At 43.7% G+C, this 22,621-nt stretch overlaps 1 protein-coding gene across 3 annotated transcripts in view; it reads right to left on the reverse strand.

Annotated features, from left to right (window-relative positions):
- POGZ (pogo transposable element derived with ZNF domain) overlaps positions 1–21,686 on the reverse strand; it is a 39,852-nt gene extending 18,166 nt beyond the window's left edge. The window contains exons 1-2 of one of the 3 annotated variants that reach the window (XM_053369421.1): positions 21,511–21,686; positions 4,878–5,002 (exon numbers count right to left, since the gene is read on the reverse strand). In XM_053369421.1, coding sequence (XP_053225396.1) covers positions 4,878–5,001 — 124 coding nt within the window. In that variant the 5' untranslated portion in view covers position 5,002; positions 21,511–21,686. Of the gene's footprint in view, positions 1–4,877; positions 5,003–19,999; positions 20,084–21,510 lie in introns of those variants that run through there. The other 2 variants (XM_053369423.1, XM_053369422.1) reach the window with 2 other exon arrangements.
- Between the last annotated feature and the right edge of the window lie 935 nt (positions 21,687–22,621).

The following is a 22,621-nucleotide window of genomic DNA, read 5'->3' on the forward strand; positions in this document are numbered from 1 at the left end:
CAAAATGGTTTACTGCCTGCAGGTACGGACAGAGAGAACATCCACATGGCTTAGCTCCTTGTGCAGAAACACTTAGTGACTGACTGATACCAGGAAGGCAGCTTCACTCTATTCCTTTCGGCACCTGCTAAAAAAACCATTTTTGTTTAGGCAAAGTCTATCTAGACATCTGGTATTTAGCTCATCAGTGATTTTAATTATTGTTTTAATGTTTTAAACAGTTCCCTTTAACTATTCTTACTGATAATTTCATTGTGATGAGGCTGCATTTTAATATTTTAATGTTTCAATATTTTAATTGTTGTATTTTAATCTTGTTTTTAAGTTGTATTCCTTCAACTTGTTTTTATTATTGCTTGTTAGCTGCCCTGAGCCCGGGCTTGGCTGGGGAGGGCGGGGTATAAATAAAAATTATTATTATTATTATTATTATTATTATTATTATTATTATTATCATCATCATCATCTTATTATTTCTGTAAACCACTTTGAGATTTTTTGCTCTTTCTTACAATGAAGCAGTACATAAATTTTGTGGGGGGAAATAAGTATCTGCCAACAATGAAAGGCTCTGGATCTGAAAACCAGTGCAGCAGCACTGGAAGGGAACTAACAGGATGGAATGGTCCTCCATACCAAAAATAAATAAATAAATAAATAAATTTACTTACTGAAAATAAAATAAAAATCCTTGCAGACAGAAAATCAGTATATGATGTCCAGGTGGAAAAATCAAAATTAGAGACTGAACTGTTAGAATCCAGTACTAAGAATTTGTCAAAAATGTATAACCTGCTGCTGAAATGGAATACACAAGATGAAACGGTAAAATCAAGTATGATTAAATGGGCTCAGGACATTGGTCATAACATTATGTTTGCTGACTGGGAAAAGTTGTGGACCACCGGGTTGAAATTCACGGCATGTAATGCCTTAAGAGAAAATATAATGAAAATGATTTATAGGTGGTACATAACCCCAGTCAAGCTTGCAAAGATCTACCATTTGCCTGACAATAAATGTTGGAAATGTAAAGAAAAGGAAGGTACATTCTTTCACCTCTGGTGGACGTGCCCAAAGATTAAGGCATTCTGGGAAATGATTTATAATGAACTGAAAAAGGTATTTAAATATACTTTCCCCAAGAAACCAGAGGCCTTTCTCTTGGGTATTGTCGGCCAGGGGGTGTTAAAGACAGATACAACTTTTTTTATGTATGCTACAACAGCAGCCAGGATACTCATTGCAAAGTACTGGAAGACACAGGATCTACCCACACTGGAAGAATGGCAGATGAAGGTGATGGACTATATGGGCTTGGCAGAAATGACGAGCAGAATCCGAAACCAGGGAAGAGAAGCGGCGGAAGAAGAATGGAAAAAGTTCAAGGACTATTTAAAGAAATACTACAAAATTAATGACAGTTAGAATGATGTTGGATTAAAATAAATGGTTACTATTAGTAATGGTTAAGACAAAGAGAATAAGGATGATTAGCATAAATTTATAGTAAAATAAGGGAAGATTCGCTGAATAATTATAAGAATTTGGAATACAGAAACGGGAGGCAAGAGGAAGTCGTGGAAGAAAGGTTTAAGAAATTAGGATATGAAATGGTACCTGTTTTTTGTTCTGTTATTATTTGTTGTTTGTTTATGTATGTTTTGTTTGTATTAATATAAAAATTGCTTAATAAAAATATTATAAAAAAAAAAAGAAAATCAGTATATGATGGAGCCTTATCTCACTCTACTACACTAGTTGTCTATATGCAAGGATTCCTTCTTTATTAGAGGAGAATCCACACAGATGAATGAACCCCTACCTTCAGCATGAAGAGTGATCCTCCACTGAAAGTAAACAAACCAATAATCCCAGTGCAGAGAAAATTAGCATGTCATGGCTGAGGGTGAAAGGTGATAGCTTTCTACATGCAGGGACATATTTGGTTTCCTGTGTAGAAGCAGGCTGGGAATGTCTGGAGAGCTGCCGCCAGTTGGCGTAGATAATACTAGATGGACAAATGGTCTGGTTTGGTACAGGGCAGCTTCCTATTGACCTCTCCAGAACCATGGGGATTGGACTATTGCTATTATTTTTAAGGGAAGGTCCACAGCCTGGTGGTGGCTCATCTGCTTTGCATGCAGAAAGTCCTAGGTTCAAACTTTGGCATGGTCAGGTAAGGCTTTGGAAAGACATATTGTCTGAAACTCTGGAGAACTGAAACAGTCAGTGTAGATGATGCTGAGCTAGATGGCCCAAAGGTTTAGAAAATAGCTTCTCTCTCTGTCTCTCATAACCTTAGAACTTGGGGATATCCAATGAAGTTGAACACTGGAAGGCTCAGGACAGATAGAAGGTAAAGGTAAAGGGACCCCTGACCATGAGGTCCAGTCGTGGCCGACTCTGGGGTTGCGGCGCTCATCTCGCTTTATTGGCCGAGGGAGCCGGTGTACAGCTTCTGGGTCATGTGGCCAGCATGACTAAGCCGCTTCTGGCGAACCAGAGCAGCGCACAGAAACGTTTACCTTCCCACCGGAGCGGTACCTATTTATCTACTTGCACTTTGATGTGCTTTCGAACTGCTAGGTTGGCAGGAGCAGGGACCGAGCAATAGGAGCTCACCCCGTCGCGGGGATTCGAACCACCGACCTTCTGATCAGCAAGTCCTAGGCTCTGTGATTTAACCCACAGCGCCACCCACGTCCCTCTCAGGACAGATAAAAGAAAGTATTTCTTCATGCAGTGCATAGACTATGGAACTCGCTCCCACAGGAGGCAGTGATAGCCACCAAGATGGATGGCTTTAAGAGAGGTCTGGACAAATTCTTGAAGGACAAGGACATTAATGGTTACCAGCCACAATGGCTAGGCTCTGCCTCCACAGACAGAAGCAGCAATGCTTCTTGAATACCAGTTCCTGGAAGCCAGAGGAGGGGAGAAAACTCTTGTGTTTGAGTCTTGCTTGCAGGTTTCCCACAGGAATCCAGTTAGACACCATGAGAACAGGCCATTGGCCTGATCCAGCAGGGCTGTTCTTATGTACCTGCAATCATACAGCCCAGAAAAAGATCGAACATCTCACCAGCTGCTTCTCAGAATCTAAGACCCAAATCTCACATATTAATCTCAAATTGAAGCTATTCTTTATATCAGCCAGAAGGCAGGGAAGGAGCAAATCAGAACAGCCAGACAAGAAGACAAGCTATTAAATGTGCCAATCTGTTACACCCACAAGGATATTAATAGCTAGGGAAGGAATAATGGGGTCTCCCCCCCGTGTCTTTGCATGTAAGACTAAAGAACAGAGACTGAATTCCATCGGTAAAGGGGTTGAGGATAAAACTACCAATATCATAGCATTCTTATACAACTCTATAGTGGAACCACACTGGGAACACTGGGAAACAGTTCTGGTTAGTTACCAGACCTCAAAAAGGATATTGTAGAGCCAGAAAAGGGCTAGCAAAATGACCAGGACTATGTGTGCAATACTGGACCAACTCTCTTTCCAGGAAAGGTTACAACATTTAAGGCATTTTAAGTTGAGAAAAAGGGTGAATAAGGGACATGATAGAGCTGCATAAAACAATACATGCTGTGGAAAAAGTGGATAAGGGTAAGTTTTTCTTGCTTTGTACAACTACCTTCTACTGCTGGGAGACAGGATGTCTTTGAATACCAAGTTATAAATGGGGAGAGGTGCTGTCACACACAGGTGTTGCTTGTGGGCTTCTCAAGGGCACCTGGCTATGATTATTATTTATTAACTGTGTGCATTACTCCCACCAAAGTCTTTAAGGTGACTTACGAGATACAAAATAGGAAATACAATTTAAAAATCCATAAATACAGGAATATCAACGGCCATTTTACAAAGCTGTGCGAAAAGGGCTCCCATAAACAACATTAAAATCTGTCAGCGGAAGAAAGATGATAACTCCCCAAACCCTAAAAACCACATCACTGTTGAAATTAATAGAACTGCTAACGTTTAGTGAAAAGCCAGGGAGCTTACTTGCCAGGAAGTATGGCTGGAGAAGAGTACTGGAACTCTCTGCTCCGCTAAGACTTGACAAGCCTTTTGCTAGTACAGTCATACCTCAGGTTGAATATGCTTCATGTTGAGGGTGTTCGAGTTGTGCTCCACAGCAACCCGGAAGTAACGGAGCGCATTACTTCTGGGTTTTGCCACTTGCGCATACGCTCAAAATGACGTCACGTGCATGCCCAAAGCGGCGAAAAGTGACACGTGCATGCGCAGACGTGCCGTCACTAGTTACATTTGCTTCTGTATGCGAATGGGGCTCTGGAACGGATCCCATTCATATCCAGAGGTACCACTGTAATAAGGATAATTCTGGAAGGACCACAGCTTAGTGGCAGAACATCTGCTTTGCATGCAGAAGGTCCCATGTTCAACCCCACCCCCTGGCATTGCCAGGTAGGGCTGGGAATGTCCTGTCTGAAACCCTGCAGAGCAACTAGAGCCAGCATGGAGTCTGAGTTATACAGATCAATTCTGTCTGGGTATAAGGCAGCTGCCCATGTTTTTCTTATGAATTAATTGTCAAATTCCAGGAAACTCTTGTTCTATGCCCACCTGGAAGGGACATACATAAAGGCTCAATTCATGCATTATGAAAATGGTGAGACACAGAAACAGAACCAAATGCAAGATTTCTTTTTTTTTTAAGCATTTGGAAAATGAATGCTGCAGTACATCAGATTGGAAGGCAGATGAATTATTTAAACTGGGTATGGATGGCATACCACCTGAAATGAAAACTGCCAAGCAACGTAATGTAGAATTTGTGTATCATCTTACACGAGTTTTGCTTTGTTTTTTTAAAGAAGGAAAGGAAGAGGATCATTACCTGTTGCAGTTTTGTCAACCAAATTGTAATCTTCAACCACAGAGTCCTCGATCACATCGCTGATTTTCTGCCACGGCTCCAGCTCCTCCTCCTCACATTCCATAAATAGGTCTGTGTCCGCCATCCTGGGGGTGGGGGAGAAGAAAATAAAATTTGTCAATCTGTCTTTTGCGGGGAAAGGAAGAACTGAGGCCTAAGCCAGGAAAACATATGCTATCAGTCCAATGGAATGGTTCTCAAACTTCCTCCCCTCTGGGAACTCTCTCCACGTTCAATGAATGTAAGAGTCCTGCTGGATCATCTCAGTGGCCAACCAGATGCAAATAAGAAGTCCACATAAGGTGGACATGAGCACAAAGGCACTCTTCCCTCCACACCCCGTTTCCAGCAACTGACAGGCACAATGCCTCTGACAGTAGTGGTTTCAGAATTCCTTACGCATTCTAGCGGCCCCCAATTCTTGATCATGCTGGGAAGTGTTCAACACCTGCCTAAGGCTGGTCAAATACCAGCCCTGTCTGTGTACCGAGATTGTTGGAAGGATCTCTTCTCTGTATTCCACCACTGGGGGAACGTGGCTATGTGGTAGTGCATGGCAGGGCCTTCAATGTGGTGGCTTCCCAAATGGGGACAGCCCTTCCCTTACAGGTAGAGCCAGTTCCAAGAGCATTATCATTTCACCCAGGCATGTCAAGTTTTGTAAAGTTGATGGTTGTTTTAACCTGATCTATTTTTCAATGGTATATTTCAGCATGTTGTTTATTATTTGTTTGTTTTTATCTGTGCCCCACCAGAGAACAGATGAGAGGACAGATTATAAATATTATTTAATAACTAAAGTAAAGAGGGAATATTGTCAGATCTTCCACAAAGCCATGATGCTGAAAGTGTTTGAGGAATTGGCCCAATGCCTATTTAGAACAACTGCTAAACTGAAAGTTTAAAAACTGGCTTTGTGTTGTTGTTTTTAAATACTTGCTGTTACTTTGTTTTGCTTCAGTCATTTAGATTGTAACTGTATGTTGGCTGTGATACATACTATCACATTTATATATCTTTGAAAGAATTATTATTAGTACTTCATTTCATGAATATTACAACAAAATACCCATCAAACCAAATTATGACACTGCGGGAACTCTTTAACTCAGAGGTCAGCAACCTTTTTCAGCCATGGGCCGGTCCACCGTCCCTCAGACCATGTGGTGGGCCGGACTATATTTTTTTTTGTGGGGGGGGGGAATATGAACAAATTCCTATGCCCCACAAATAACTCAGAGATGCATTTTAAATAAAAGGACACATTCTACTCATGTAAAAACACGCTGATTCCTGGACCGTCCGTGGGCCGGATTTAGAAGGCGATTGGTCCACATCCGGCCCCCAGGCCCTAGGTTGCCTACCCTGCTTCAACTGGTGCCAAGATAACATTCCTTCTATCTAGTTCTTAATTTCAACAAACGAGGAGTACAAAAAAGAAGAAATGTTCCTAAAACGACGCTTTGAAAGAGTGAAGGTGATCAAGGATTTCACTGCTTTTTTCCATCTACATCCAGTCTAACAGAAATTGTGACTGAGGTGTACTCCTTTAGCAATGAGATTGAGAAGTTTGACACTGAAGGAGGTACAAAATCTCTGGATATGTGCTGTTGGTGGACTATGAAAGTGAAAAAGGAACCGTGACTTCTTTCACCCGCCAAGCCCAGTATCATCTTCTGTTTAGCCATCTAGCCGGGATGCTCTTAAGGTCGGGTGAGCACAAGTTCTAACAAGGGTCAACCAAGAACTGCAACTGGCCGCGCACTTACACTTTGACAAAAAATGAAACGTTGTGTTGCTACAAATGCTCTTTAAGAGAGTTTGGTGTGAAGTATAAATAATGGAAGAATAAATGTTTTCAGACCCGTTTCATGTGTAAGGTTTCCACACACACCCATAATTTAGTTTGATATGCATTTTGTTGTAATGTTCATGAAATGAAGTACTAACAATAATTCTTTCAAAGCAATTCTATAACGCAGCAGCAAGCTATCACTCTACTTTGGAACGTGTTTTTAAAAGAAAAGCCTGACTAGCTTTTCAGATTCCTTATAACTGCATAATTTTCTAAAGAAATGCCTGAAGTAACTGATATTATAGTTTGAAGTCTTGTTTCTTCTGTTATATTTTACTCCAAGAAGACCTATTCACCCTAAATAGAACCCAGTAAGGCAGATATGTGCAAAATATTTTTTCCAATGTGATCCCATTGAGAGCCCAAGATGAAATTTTGCAGGTAGATCTTAGAAATATTAAATAATCAATACAATATTTTTTGAAAAAGTTTCATCATTAATTTTTAAGTTCATCTTTTGACATATCATATTAAAATCCCAAGAAGTTCTGAAGAGATTGGTGTTTTAGTTTTAACGTATCTCAATGCTGGGTTGAGCTTTTAAGATTTTTGTATACTCCAACAAGGCCAAAATTGTCTTTTTTTTTTTACAATTTCAAACCCTCATAGCTCACAAACGGGATGAGATAAAAAGCGAAAATTTTAGATTTAAACTTTGTTTTGATCATTCAACAAGTGTACAAAATATTAAGAAAATTGGACGGCAAGGTAAAAAAGTTGGATCACTTGATATGGAATGAACCAGCTGAGGTGCCACATCCAAAAAGGTGTTCTCATTGGTAGAGAGAGAAAGTGCCAAAGAAGAACCATCCCGTGAACTCTCTCTGCATTCAAAGCTTGCTGACATGGTTCAAAGTTATAAACGATCCGAGGAGGCGACTTTATTATTATTATTACTTAATTCATACACCCTAAACAAAAAATTATATTCACAGGGCAGCTAAAAAATGTCCTCTTAATGGATCAGTTTTGCCATACTTCTTGCTGTTATTCCATTTACGTAGCATTACATTTGCAAAACAAAGTTGATGTTTACTCCCGTTTTTTTGATCAGGAAGCTCAACTAGCTCTGCCCCAGCCAGCCAGCCTGATCTGGCCCATATGCTGCTTGGCCAGATCTACGACAATGCCATGATAGCAGCAGGCCTGAATGATGACCCCCTGGCCAACAGTGAATTGGCTGAACAAGCTCCTTGACAAAGCCCTGGAGAAGCACTGAGAGTCTGGACTCTCTTAAGACTTTAAAGCTCAACAACTTTCGGGGTGTCCTAGTTTTTTGTTTCTGAAATATGGCAACCCTAGTAGTTTCAATTTTAATGGGTTGTCTGCAACCAATTTTTACCCAAAGTAGACCTACTGAAATCAATGGACCTAAGTTAGTCATGTCTATTAGTAATTTCAATGTGTCTACTACTCTACCGTTATATTATTTCAACAATTTGCATACCGCTTAATCGCGGTCCTCTCTAAGCAACGTGCAAGAGAATTTGAATGGACTGTTTCCATTTTAGCTGGTTGTGTTAGTTTGCATGATTCATTTTATTATTCCTATGTGCTTTTAACCAGCTTGAAAATAGCATGAAAGTCACTATTGCAGATGCTGCTTTGGTTGGAAAGATGTTGTAGCAAGCAACTAAAAGTGAATAGAGAGACTTTTGCCGTTCGGCCTCCTGCCTTTCAACTCTTCAGATAACACCTCTTGGCTTAAATTCCACCTTCTTGTGGATGATTCCATTTCCTACCTCATTAAACTTTTACTCTCTGTCCCTTGTGCTATTTGCCATCAACTTCTTGGTCACCTACTGAAGCCAACTCCCTTTGACTTCCCATCCTCTTTTCCTCACAACCTCCGTGGGTCCTCTGTTACCAGGGTTTGCATCCAACTGAGGTCCATTCATTTCAGCGGGTCTACCATGAGCAGAAAGCTGGGTGCTGCTCAAGCGATACTGCTGTTTTCAAACCCCTTGGGTCCACATTGATCAAAGGCAGGGAGCCACAGGCCTGGAAACCAAATACAGCTCTCCAAGCCTCTCTGTCCAACCCTCAATATTCTCTCCAGGCCACCACCTCCGCCAGCCTTACTTCATAGCCTACTTGAGTCTTTTGGCTTGGTTGGGATGTCCCATTGAACTCTAATAATTCTCTTGGTTGCCTCCATCAACATCTTTGAAGATTTGAGAACAAACATAGCCTGGGATCAAGATTCACTGGTCTACCTACAACCTCAGCACATTATTTTAAACCTCCAGAACTCTTCAAGTACTGCAAAGAGACAAATTCTAAGCAGGCCACTGTGTCCAGCCTCAAGCACAAATTTGTACCATTTCCACACACCAGTTCAACTAAGTAGAAATCTTCCCCATTTCTTCTTCCCTTCAGTTTTCCTCCCAAAGCCTTTGCTGTACATGATTTTGAGACCCTAAGGCTTCCCTGATTCAATCCAATTATTTAATCCAAGTGATAAATAACGCTAACATTTTGCTTTCTGTCACCTCATAGGCAGATGCTCATTTGCAAACATGGACCCAGAATGTGCTAAATATATCACAATATATCTTTCCCCCCCCCCTTCTAAACCAGATTCGAACATATTAGAGATTTGTTCTATTAAAATAGACCTTTGTGGGCACTAAGTAATTAAGTTACCGTACTTAGTGTACTTAATTGATTAACAACCTGGCACAAATAATAATAAACGCAGACCACTTCCTTAACTTAAGCAGCCAAACCAGTTTTAAATTTTCTTACAACAAGGAAAGGAATCATTCCATTATTTTCAAACTGAGTGCCATGAAAAATGAAAACAGTGTTTATTATTTACATATACAGACTGGTTGTTGTCTGAGATCTCAAAGCAATTTACAATGGATAGATATGAGCACAGTAAAGTAAGTACAATAAAATCTTCCACCAAGTGATTTGTAAAACAAATATATAAACAATATCCATACATAAACACAATACTCACGTAAATGAAATAGGGGAGCACTACTAGGCAGCACAACGTAATATTTCAACCAGCTAAAACACATTGTCATTACACCCACTCACTTGGTCCACTCACCTTCCATGCAACCACCACACTCCTTCACTACCTCAACCAACCACTTATACATAAAGCACTCATACTCAATATTATAATTACAATATTATAACCCACATACAAATGATATGATGGATGTACCCACCAACCAAGCCTTCACCAATCTGAAAACCTCCAGATCTGGATGGCTGTGGGTGATGGAAGTTATAGTTCAAAACAGAGCATAGAACATTGGTGAGGTTTCTGCTAATCTATACCCCTTGAAGGAGGGAGGCCATGGAGTGTTGATCAAAGTGGACTGGACAAATCCATTGAGTAGGCCATCAATGGATACTAGCCATGGTGGCTATGCTTTGCCTCAACAGCTGGAGACAGCCATGCTTCCAAATACCAGTTGCTAGAAAACAACAGAGGGGAGAGGGTTCTTGAACTCAGATACCTGTTGCAGGTTTCCCACAGGAATCTGGTTGGCTACTGTGAGAACGGGATCCTGGACTAAATGGGCTACTAGCCTGATCCAGCAGACTCTTAATGTGTTCTTAATCCCACTATGCTAATATAGGCAGGTGCTATGGCCCTGAATGAGGAAGGACACACAGGTGGACTCAGTTCACCTTACAACTGTCGGGGGGGGTGTTGGGGGCGGTGTATCCCTGAAGCATCTAATGCTGACTGATACTCCCTTGTTCCTTTCACATCAACACTATTAGGTGAAGCTCATTAACTGCGTTCCCATTTTATTTTCCAACCAGCAGCATCAAACCCTGTGCACCACTGTTAGCAAGTCATACAAGATGAACAGAGTTAATATGCCCACGTAATCTAAGAAAAGTCCCCAAGTGTTACAACGCTCTGCGGCCCCCCAAAGAAAAAGAATGGCTGAAAAATTGCTGAGGAAAATGAGAGGTTAAAACCATCATACTCATATTTAGGTTATTGATTTGGTCCTGAACTTTTTTTAAAAAAAGCAAGGTTCACATGGAGGTGAATCTCCTTCACCATGGGCGATCAGATGTGTGGCTATTTAAAAAGCCTGTGTGAAATTACATTGTAATGATTGCAACTGGAATAAACACATATTATTCCGCTCCTTGCTACCACACACACACACACACACACACTTCCCATTTGACTAATTTTAAAATTTAAGTCCCCTTGGGACAGGCACCTCGCCTTTTATCTAGAAAGAAATGCATATTCTTCCTGTAGTTACTCTTCTCCCCCTTCTGTTGCCTCTTCCGCCACGGTTGGCCCCAGTGGTTGGAATGGCTGGGAATTTACTGGGGGCCCACACTGGTGGAGCTTGTGTGTGTGTGTGTGTGTGTGTGTGTGTGAATAGCAACAGCACCTCCCCGCAAGACCTGCTCCTCTCCACCATTGCAACCTCCTTGCTTGTTTATCAGCCTCTTCACTCTGGTCCAGAAAGTGTTAGTGGTGAGAAAGTGGATCAGAAATGACGCTCTCAGGTATCTTGTTCGTTCTCTGCTTGTCAAGCAAGCAGCTCTGTTGCCATGAAGAGGAAGAGAAGGAGATGGTGATGATGGTGGAGAGGAGGTAGATTCGCTGAGGGGAGGAGGTTCTCTGAAACCTGGAGCCAACACTATCTCCCACGTTAAATTTCACACTGGACCTCTTGTACATCATAAAGCATCATGCACATTGACAATGCTACCAGCAAGTAAATACCCAGAGATTGCTAAGGTGTCACCTCTCTCAGAAACCCAGTGCACTCAACAGCCAGTATTTAACCGAGACCTCACAACACCCACGCAGGTTGGCAAGGATACACACTTGATCAACAGTAACAGAAGAATGGGGGGAGGATGCACAGGGACCGTGCTCCAATAAGAAGCAACTCAGGAGCAGCCAGCCAGTCTGTCTAGGAAACTGGTCTTCCTTTTCCAACCAGGAGCACATAGTGCCAATCTGCTTTTAGCATATTAAAAGTCAGGATGATGAAAACATATTATGCCTGGGTGAAACACAGTGAGTGGCTTGTTTACTGACAGTTGTTATCAAGGGGTACCACGGCCATAACCACAGAGTCAACGGCTGTGGATATTTTGACAGAAAAGAAGTATGTAAAAGATACAAAGTGTGTAAAAACCCTAGATGCTGCAAGGCAGCCTGAGAACAGTGGAAAGAAGGAATTTGTTTACAGCAAAGGTGGCTAAAGCTTTGGCTCTCCCAGGAGAGGCCAGCCAATGGTCAGGGAGGATGAGAACTTGAGACTAGAGATATTTGGAGGGCCCACAGGCACCTGCATTACAGCAATCACCAAAGCTTTCAGACCTTTAACCCCTAACACACAACATAGGACCAATCTGCTTCATAAAAAAAAACCCTGCACACACTCATTATATTATTATTATTATTATTATTATTATTATTATTATTACTACTACTACTACTACTACTACTACTCCCCCCCCCCACTTTTCTCTCTACTTCCTGCCTTTTTTCAATATTTCCCCTTCTCTTAAAAAAAATTCCAAGAAGAAAAGAAAGATAGCAATGCCACATTTGTGCATTCTAGTCCATTGGTTGAAATCCAGCAGTTAATTAGACCAGGGCTGGGAAAACTTTGCCCGCCCACCCCATACGTTGTTTGGCTCAAACTTCCATCAGCCCTAACCACCATGGCCAATAATCAGACACAGTGGGAACTGTAGTTCAGTAACATCTGGAGAGCCACAGGTTACCCATCCCTGAAACAGAATTAGGCTTACAATTCCAGAGGGCTGACCACATTTTGTAAGAATAAAAAACCAAGGATCCAGTGGCACCTGAAAGATTATCACGTTTCTCATGCTAGAAGGTTTCTTGGGCTAGAGACCACTTTTCCAAATCTGACCACGTGGCCTGTGGTCCACTGAAATGACAGTCTTTTAAGACGCCACAGGACTCAGCTGTTTGAAGCTATGGGGTGGTTAAATGGGGAGCTTATTTTTAGCAGAAAAAGAAGAAAGGAAGGTATTGTCCTGGGACTGGCCAGTGTGTGTGTGTGGAATTTCCAGGCTGCCCATCACTGACAAATTTGGTTATAGTGCTCCCAAAATCAATTAACTGATGGTTAAATTTATTGCCTATTCTTCACCAGCAGGTCCCAGGGTGTGGTTCCAACAATTACAAATGGCACCTAGGAACATGTAAGATTTCCCCCCTTACTCCAGCAGCAACTTGGAATATTGAAGGTGTACATGGTTTTCCCAGTAGTGATGTATGGAAGTGAAAGCTGGACCATAAAGAAGGCTGATCGCCAAAGAATTGATGCTTTTGAATTATGGTGCTGGAGGAGACTCTTGAGAGTCCCATGGACTGCAAGAAGATCAAACCTATCCATTCTTAAAGAAATCAGCCCTGAGTGCTCACTGGAAGGACAGATCCTGAAGCTGAGGCTCCAAGACTTTGGCCACCTCATGAGAAGAGATGACTCCCTGGAAAAGACCCTGATGTTGGGAAAGATGGAGGGCGCAAGGAGAAGGGGACAACAGAGGACGAGATGGCTGGATAATGTTCTCGAAGCTACTAACATGAGTTTAACCAAACTGCGGGAGGCAGTGGAAGACAGAAGTGCCTGGCTTGCTCTGGTCCAGGGGGTCACAAAGAGGCGGACACGACTAAACAACTAAACAACAACATGGCACAGAAAGCTGCCTTATATTCCTTGCCTTCTTTGCCTCAGTCTTCTCCGATAAAGAAAACAATGCCCGATCTGAAGAATTTGGAGCAAATGATTCAGCAGAGGAAACACAGCCCAGAATAACTAAGGAGATAGTACAAGAATACTTGGCTAGTCTAGATGTATTCAAGTCTCCAGGGCCAGATGAACTGCACCCAAGAGTATTAAAAGAACTGGCAGATGTGATCTCAGAACCACTGGCAGTCATCTTTGAGAATTCCTGGAGAACAGGCGAAGTCCCGGCAGACTGGAGGAGGGCAAATGTTGTCCCTATTTTCAAAAAGGGGGAAAGAGAGGACCCAAATAATTACCGCCCAGTCAGTCTGACATCAATACCAGGGAAGATTCTGGAGCAGATCATTAAGCAAACAGTCTGTGAGCACCTAGAAAGGAATGCTGTGATCACCAATAGTCAGCATGGATTTCTGAAAAATAAGTCATGTCAGACTAACCTGATCTCATTTTTTGACAGAATTACAAGCCTGGTAGATGAAGGGAACGCAGTGGATGTAGCCTACCTTGATTTCAGCAAGGCATTTGACAAGGTGCCCCATGATATTCTTGTAAAGAAGCTGGTAAAATGCGGTCTTGACTATGCTACCACTCAGTGGATTTGTAACTGGCTGACTGACCGAACCCAAAGGGTGCTCATCAATGGTTCCTCTTCATCCTGGAGAAGAGTGACTAGTGGGGTGCCACAGGGTTCTGTCTTGGGCCCGGTCTTATTCAACATCTTTATCAACGACTTGGATGATGGACTCAAGGGCATCCTGATCAAATTTGCAGATGACACCAAACTGGGAGGGGTGGCTAACACCCCAGAGGACAGGATCAAACTTCAAAACGACCTTGACAGATTAGAGAACTGGGCCAAAACAAACAAGATGAATTTTAACAGGGAGAAATGTAAAGTATTGCACTTGGGCAAAAAAAATGAGAGGCACAAATACAAGATGGGTGACACCTGGCTTGAGAGCAGTACATGTGAAAAGGATCTAGGAGTCTTGGTTGACCACAAACTTGACATGAGCCAACAGTGTGACGCGGCAGCTAAAAAAGCCAATGCAATTCTGGGCTGCATCAATAGGAGTATAGCATCTAGATCAAGGGAAGTAATAGTGCCACTGTATTCTGCTCTGGTCAGACCTCACCTGGAGTACTGTGTCCAGTTCTGGGCACCACAGTTCAAGAAGGACACTGACAAACTGGAACGTGTCCAGAGGAGGGCAACCAAAATGGTCAAAGGCCTGGAAACGATGCCTTATGAGGAACGGCTAAGGGAGCTGGGCATGTTTAGCCTGGAGAAGAGGAGGTTAAGGGGTGATATGATAGCCATGTCCAAATATATAAAAGGATGTCACATAGAGGAGGGAGAAAGGTTGTTTTCTGCTGCTCCAGAGAAGCGGACACGGAGCAATGGTTCCAAACTACAAGAAGATTCCACCTAAACATTAGGAAGAACTTCCTGACAGTAAGAGCTGTTTGACAGTGGAATTTGCTGCCAAGGAGTGTGGTGGAGTCTCCTTCTTTGGAGGTCTTTAAGCAGAGGCTTGACAACCATATGTCAGGAGTGCTCTGATGGTGTTTCCTGCTTGGCAGGGGGTTGGACTCGATGGCCCTTGTGGTCTCTTCCAACTCTATGATTCTATGAATCAGATCCTTGATTCAACTAGCTCAGTACTGTCCACACTGACTGGCAGTGGCTCTCATGGAAGTGCAGGGAGTTGAACCCGGGACCTTTTACATGCAAACTATGTGCTCTAAAACAGAGCTGTGGTCCTTGCCTCAAAACTAAAGCAAGATTCCAGTCCTCATGATTCTGAATGATCGGCTGATTTGAACAGGGGCATAGGAAGCTGCCATACTGAGTCAGACAGTATTATCTGGACTGACTGGAAGCAGTTCTCCCAAGATTTTAGGCAGGAGTTCTTCACAGCCCTAGGTGGAGATGCTGGGGATTGGACCCAGTATCTCCTGCATGCAAAGCAGTTGCTCTACCACTGAGCTGCAGTTCCTCCCCTCACATTTTCATCAACACATTATTATTATTTTTTTAAAGGGTATGTTAATAATGTCATACTGGCCAGAGGGATTAAGGCTGGATGGCTCTGGAATGCAACAAACCAGCCCCAGATCCTATTTCTCGTGACGCATTTTTCAGGCCAAAGAGTCTACGACTTCCTCAAAGTACTGTTAAGAGAAGAGAAGCTTTCCAACTCAAAAGGCCCATTTTCCTAGCAGGAGATTCTGATTCAACAAGAAGCATGGCACCTGGGAGAACTCCTGGGAAGAGGTGGGTAGAAGACACAGTCACCTGACAGACAGCAGAACTGGTTTAAAACACACACTCAAAGGTTAGTCTTGAAGGAACTGACAAGATACTACACATTGTTCAATTACATGCATGTTTACAGAGAAATTTCGTCAGACTGCAGCCTTGAACAGAACAGGATTCTGCAGAGGTCAGACCTAGGGTCACGCACTATTCAAAATCCACATTAATTACATAAACTAGGGGTGGATAGCCCCTTCATGAATCACTGGTTTGCCATGGCGAAGGGGCCTGAATAACTCAGAGAAGCTATGAACTATGCCGAGCAGGGCACCCAAGATGAACAGGTCATAGTGGAGAGTTTTGACCAAATGTGATCCACCTGGAGGAGGAACCGGCAAGCCACTCCAGTTTCCCTGCCAAGAAAACTCCATGGACAAAGACAACTCCCTGGAAGAGACCCTGATGTTGGGAAAGATGGAGGGCACAAAGAGAAGGGGATGACAGAGGACGAGATGGTGGGATAGTGTTCTCGAAGTTACCAGGATGAGTTTGACCAAACTGGGGAGGCAGTGGAAGACAGAAATGCCTGGCGTGCTCTGGTCCAGGGGGTCACGAAGAGGCGGACACAACTAAACGACTAAACAACAACAACAGGGATAGAGACTTTTTCAGCTTGAGACGCGCATTCCCTTTCAGGCAAGCTTTTGAAGGTGACATGTCAGCAGTGGGCAGGGCCAGAGGGTAAAATGAGAGGAGCAACTAATACCAATTTTACCTATATAAGTAAGTTAGTTTCTGCACATACTCACACAGCATTCTGTATCCTCTATCCAAAACAGCAAGAGGCATTATCAGACTTCAACAACACATTCCAGCCAGGCAAAAGCACTGGGGGTGTAAAGCAGGGCTACTGAGGGGTGTTGCCGGGAAGCAGGGTGTATACTCTCAAAAAGGGTTATGAGGGCCACAGAGAGAGGGCTGGAGGGCCACTTTCACCTCCTGTGCTTGAGGTTCCCCGCCCCTGACATATATGCTTATGAAAATGAGACAAAAGTAGGAGGACGTGCAACCATTTCTGAGGAAAAATTCAAAATGATCTGAAACGAAGGAGAAATCAAGATGCAATTGAATGGAAGTAGAAGTTAAGTGTTACACAGAAGGTTATCGAATACGTTAACTTTCTGATGGGGCAAAACTCACTAGCTACTCGCACTTCGAAAGGAAGATTCAGGAATTACAGTACAACAAAGTGGACATTAGATAAGCCAACAATAGGTTGCTATGATACAGAAGAATGTTGCATCAATGAAATATCACAGCCAAGGTTCTGGAAGCAATGGAACTGGTCTATTTTGGACCAGTGAAGCATCTCTTGGGCAACCCAAAGAAGTTGGAAAATAGGGAGATAGTCTGAGGAAAGTCTGAAGATACGGGGGTGTAATTAGCAAGATTAAGGAAGATAAACAGGACTTACTGCTCGTGTTTTCAGATAGAATGGATAGATAAGATATAGATAGATAGATAGATAGATAGATAGATAGATAGATAGATAGATAGATAGAACTGAAGAAAGTGAATGGTTGGTCACCCTTCAAAGGATGTTCAAATTCCAGCTTAGTGAAGAAATTCACTGGGTGATGTTGGGCTACTCTCAGTCTTTATCTCTTTACAGGGTTGTTGTGAACACTAAGTAGGTAAACTCTGTGCACACTTTCCTAAGCACATTGGGAAATGGTATATTAAAAATGTGTCAAAATTAAATGCTGACTAAGTGATAGTTCAGAGCATAGTATATTAGAACCAGCCAACCAATTCAACAATTTATTTATTTATTCATTTGTTGCTGTTGTTGTTAAACAATGTGGCAGAGTCCTAGCTAGACAATACCATCCTACATTGAAGAAGAGGGTGTCCTTCTTCTTCATGGAAATAGGATTGCCAACTTTTGAAAGAGCCCATGAATCTACAACCTCAGTAGCAGTTTGAGCTGCAGATAGCAGCAAGTACATTAACACTCATCTCAATGAGTTTCCTATGTACAGAGTGCTTTGTTTGTTTTTTTTTAAAAATACAGCCTTGACATTGAAAACTCCGCTGAACATGTAGATAATTTAATCCATTATGGTGCTCATGCTGGTGTCAGACATTACAACAGGAATAAGTGCTAGAGAAACAGTGATATATGGCAATTAAATAAAAACACCCTTCTTAAAGGACTACAGTATTTTGTTCTAGGCACATAAAGGTAGGGGCACTGAGAGATTGTGTCCTAAATTTATGCAAACTATTATCCTAAATTTATCACCAAACTATTTATTTTTCTTATAGACCTGCGTGGACTGCTTGGATTCCTCCCCCCCAGACCTTGTAACTAACAAAGGATGCCCAAATCCTGTGTTTCTAAGACTCCTGAACTCACTTATTAGGGAACAAACCCCACTGAATACAGTAGGATTTACTTCAAAAGGAAAACTCTTAGGAGCCTTCTAGTATATCAAATCTGGGGACATTCGTCACCTTTTGACAGTGGGGCTTAAACATACCACCTTTTCAACTGTTTGACACTTTACAAAATCCCTACACAGCAGACAATCCCTTCACAGAATTTGCCACCATGTATACAGGTGCCAATTTGCACTGTGATCTGTGAGCTATAGGTTTATACCACCTGCCATGAATTCACAGGATGCCCTAACAGCAACAAATATGTCTGTCTTAATGCCCACCTGTAATTTGGAGTTAAGAAAAATGGGCCAACTTACTGTCTTGTTATATAAGCACATGAAGATAATGGCCCGGTTCACACTTAACTTGGTTTAAGCCACAGTTTAACAAGCGATGAGTTGTCCCACAGACAATCAAAGAAGCCATGGCTTTTCTCCAGCGTTTGGTTTGTTTCCCAGCTGCTTTTGCCTGGTGCCTTTATGGGTTACTGAGCATCTGAGGATGGGGTGGCCAAACAAACCATTATTATTATTTATTAAATTTATATGCCGTATTTCATCAAAAGATCTTAGGGGTGATTCATAGAGAATTAACACATAATACCCAAGATGTGGTTAAAGCAAACCAAGTTTTGTAAGCCAACAACAAACCAGGGTTTCAGATCACTGTCTGTTGGGCAGTAAACAAACCACAATTAAGCAACTGGCCTTTGCATGCAATGCTAAGCCATGGTTTAATAAACCATAGTTTAAGCGCATAAGGGCCCTGGCAAAGGTCTGTCTAGCCCAGCATACTATTCATGCAGGGGTCAACCAAAGGCCTCTGGAAAGCCCACATGCTGGACCTGGGCACAATAATAATACAGTCATACCTCGGGTTACAGCCACTTCAGGTTGCGTTTTTTTGGGTTATGCACCCGCCAAAAAGGGACGCGGGTGGCACTGTGGGTTAAACCACAGAGCAGAGCCTAGGACTTGCTGATCAGAAGGTCAGCGGTTTGAATCCCCGTGACGGGGTGAGCTCCCGTTGCTCAGTCCCTGCTCCTGCCAACCTAGCAGTTCGAAAGCACGTCAAAGTGCAAGTAGATAAAGAGGTCCCGCTCCGCCGGGAAGGTAAACGGTGTTTCCGTGTGCTGCTCTGGTTCGCCAGAAGCGGCTTTGTCATGCTGGCCACATGACCCGGAAGCTGTACGCCGGCTCCCTCGGCCAGTAAAGCGAGATGAGCACTGCAACCCCAGTCGGCCACGACTGGACCTAATGGTCAGGGGTCCCTTTACCTTTACGGGCCAAAACCCAGAAGTAACGGAATGGGTTACTTCTGGGTTTCGGCGGTCGCGCATGTGCAGAAGCGCTAAACCCGCACGTGTGCAGATACACCGCCGCGGGTTGCGAACGCGCATCGTGCACGGATCACATTCGCACCCCGAGCATCCACTGTACCTTTACCGTCATTTTACAACCTGTGTACAATGAAATTAAACAACAGCACTCTTCCCACTTGCGATTCCCGGCATGTGGTATAAAGAGGCATACTGCTTCTGACAGTGGAGGACACAGACATCATGCCTTGTAGCCACCGATATGCTAATCTCCCATGCTCATGCCATTTATTAAACCAGGCCACTGTATACAAATGTGACACATCCCTGAAGCCATAAAGGTGTCAACCCACCAGCCTCCTTGCTACACAGATGCAGAGTCGGGAAACGGTGGCTTTCCTCCCTACGTTGCGCGGACGATCATTATGGTATAATGCACAGAAGAAAAATTAATGGGAAGCTCACCTGTAGCTCTTAGCCCAACAGCTGATCGTAAGCACAGGGAAAGGGGGAAGCCCCGGCCGCGACTGTCACATGGCCGCGAACTCCCTGCACAAGAAGACTTTGGCAGTGAACAAAAACAGCCCTCGGTGTGAATTAGTATGGAAAGGGTGCAACTCTCACAGAACTCACATCGGCAACGGCAAATGCGGAATTCTATTTAATGCAGAATAAAAGGAGCTGTGTTGCCTCGAGGTGGTTGACATGACAACAAAGTCAGGTCAAGGGATGAAGCTTCCTTTCTTAATTCTGATGGGGGGGAAACGGAGGGGGTTGTCAGAATATTAAACACATATTAAACAATATTAAACACCAAGTGAACATATTCTTATATTATAATTATGTGTGTATGTTTTGGGGAGGGAAGCGATTTCTGAAGCAAAGCATCTCCCTTAACTCTTTTTTTTCCCCCACCCTCAAAGTGAGGGAAATTCAAAACCAGCTAGTTCCCACTCCAGAGGACCCCAACGAAATATCATTATTCCTCCCAATGTGAATTTAAAAATCACCTTAGAAAGCACACCACCTCATGCTTTAGTGGGGGGGGGGGAGAAAAATAATCCCTTTGCCCAACATGGCCGCCCACCCAGCAACTGAGTTGCAGCTTGGGAAGGATGGGTGCATTAGATTAATATATTAATAAATTTGTACTATATATGTGTGTGTGTGGATGGTGTGTAGATCCATGGAGTCCTATGGTTTATTCTGATTTTAGCGTGTATTTATGCTTTTACTTAGTACCTCAAACGAGATTTTTTTGGGGGGGGGGGTTAGCAGGGAGGAAGGAACGGGCTCTGTCTGAGCGACGAAAAAGAAGATTGGGAGTGGGCGGAGGGAGCCGCGGCCGCCTCACGCCGTTTTTCTCCTCTCTTTCTCGTCCCGCCCCTCAGGACGAAGTAGTCCGGGATCACTCCGCGCCTTCCCCTCACAGAGGGCGGAGGGAAAAAGTAACAAGGCAAGGTATGCCGCCGCCTAGCGGGCGGGAAAAGAGCGAAGCCCCGCCCCTTTCTCCCCCTCTAAGAACGAGGCCCCGCCCTCTCCCCAAATCCCTCCAATCGCCGGCTTTCGCTTCGCCCCTCGCCTGCCCCCTCCCCCCCCAAGGAACGTCTCGCTTTGTGTACGGCGCGCGCGCACTTTCTTCCCTCGCTGCCCCCCCCATACGCGGCTGAGGTAAAATATATATATATATAAAAAAGGGGGGAAAGCGGGCCGGTGAAGAGACGAATGCGGGGGTGAAAAAGAGACCCGGGCGGTTCGAACCGGTTTCCAACGGTCTCCAACCGCCACCTGCGTTCCGTTGGCTGGCGCCCGCGCGCCGCCGCCGCCGCCATGGCGCACGCGCGCTCCCCTCACACACCACACACACCTTCCCTTCTTCCCTCACGCGCTGCCTCTTCCCCTCCCCCCACAGCTAGCGGGTCGTGCCTTCCGTCGCGTCCGCCTCTCCCCTACATAACGGAATGGCGCCAACTCACCTTCCAGGCTCTGGCCGCCGCGGCTGCCGCCGCCGCCGCCGCTTCTGCGCCTCCCGTCTCCCTCCTCAAAGCCTCGGAGGCTTGGCGCGTCCACACTCTTAAAGGGACACACACACCCCTCCTCGGAGGAGAGCGGCCTAGCATGAGCTTCTACGCGCACACCCCTCCCTCCCACAAATCTCCGGTTTATTTTTTTTCCCCCTGTTGGAAAAAATTTTTTTAAAAAAATATGGTCGCGGGTTGATACTGAAGGAACAACACACACACACACAAAAAGGGGTCCTGGCTGGCGGAGGGATACGGTGACGTCATTTCCTCCGGCCCGCCAAGCGGCAGGCGGATTGGCTGGGGGAGTGACGTCACTGGCAGGCTGGCACACCCTAACCCAACCTGGTGAAGTTTGTCTGAGGCATAAATTATTTTGGGTGATTTCCCCCCCTCCCCTCTGGTTCCTGCCAGTGTTTTATTGGGGGGGGTGTCTTTTTTTAAAAGGTATTTTCAAGCTAGAAAGGGAACAACAGGTGGTAGGGGGAACAGGGGATCAAGGTTGGCCATTCCCCATTGAAGGAGGCGTTAGCGCATCACGCCAAACATTCAGCTATTGTTGCATTTACACTAAAATATGTTACTATTTTCATTTTTTTCCTCTGTTTTCCAACAGATGCAAAAGTTCTGGAGGTTTGATTTGGCTCCGCTGTTGGGAACTCATTGGCGCTCAAGTAGAAGCATGGAAGGCCGCACCATTCCATCAAACAAGTGTTGAAAAGAATCGAGTCATCAGAAATAATCCCGCCACTGGGATTTTGAAGACTGATTATTTAAATTATGCCTACATACATACAGACAGACATACATACATATATATATATATTTAGAAGCATTTGAGATTACTCAACTACACCGAAGTCTCCATGGATTTCAACCCATTATGTGGGCAGTCTTACTTTTTCCCGCTAGATGATCAGTTGTCTATTGGGACATTTACTTAATTAATAACTTATTTAATAATTATTTAGTAACGTTCCAATAGTGCCTTGGCACTCAAAGAACTTATAAGACAGCTCACATCCATAACTTTTCATAACCGGATTGCCTATAAAAACTGCAGATT

This window comes from Podarcis raffonei, chromosome 16 (assembly GCF_027172205.1).
Source record: "Podarcis raffonei isolate rPodRaf1 chromosome 16, rPodRaf1.pri, whole genome shotgun sequence".
In the NCBI taxonomy this organism is placed as follows: domain Eukaryota; kingdom Metazoa; phylum Chordata; class Lepidosauria; order Squamata; family Lacertidae; genus Podarcis; species Podarcis raffonei.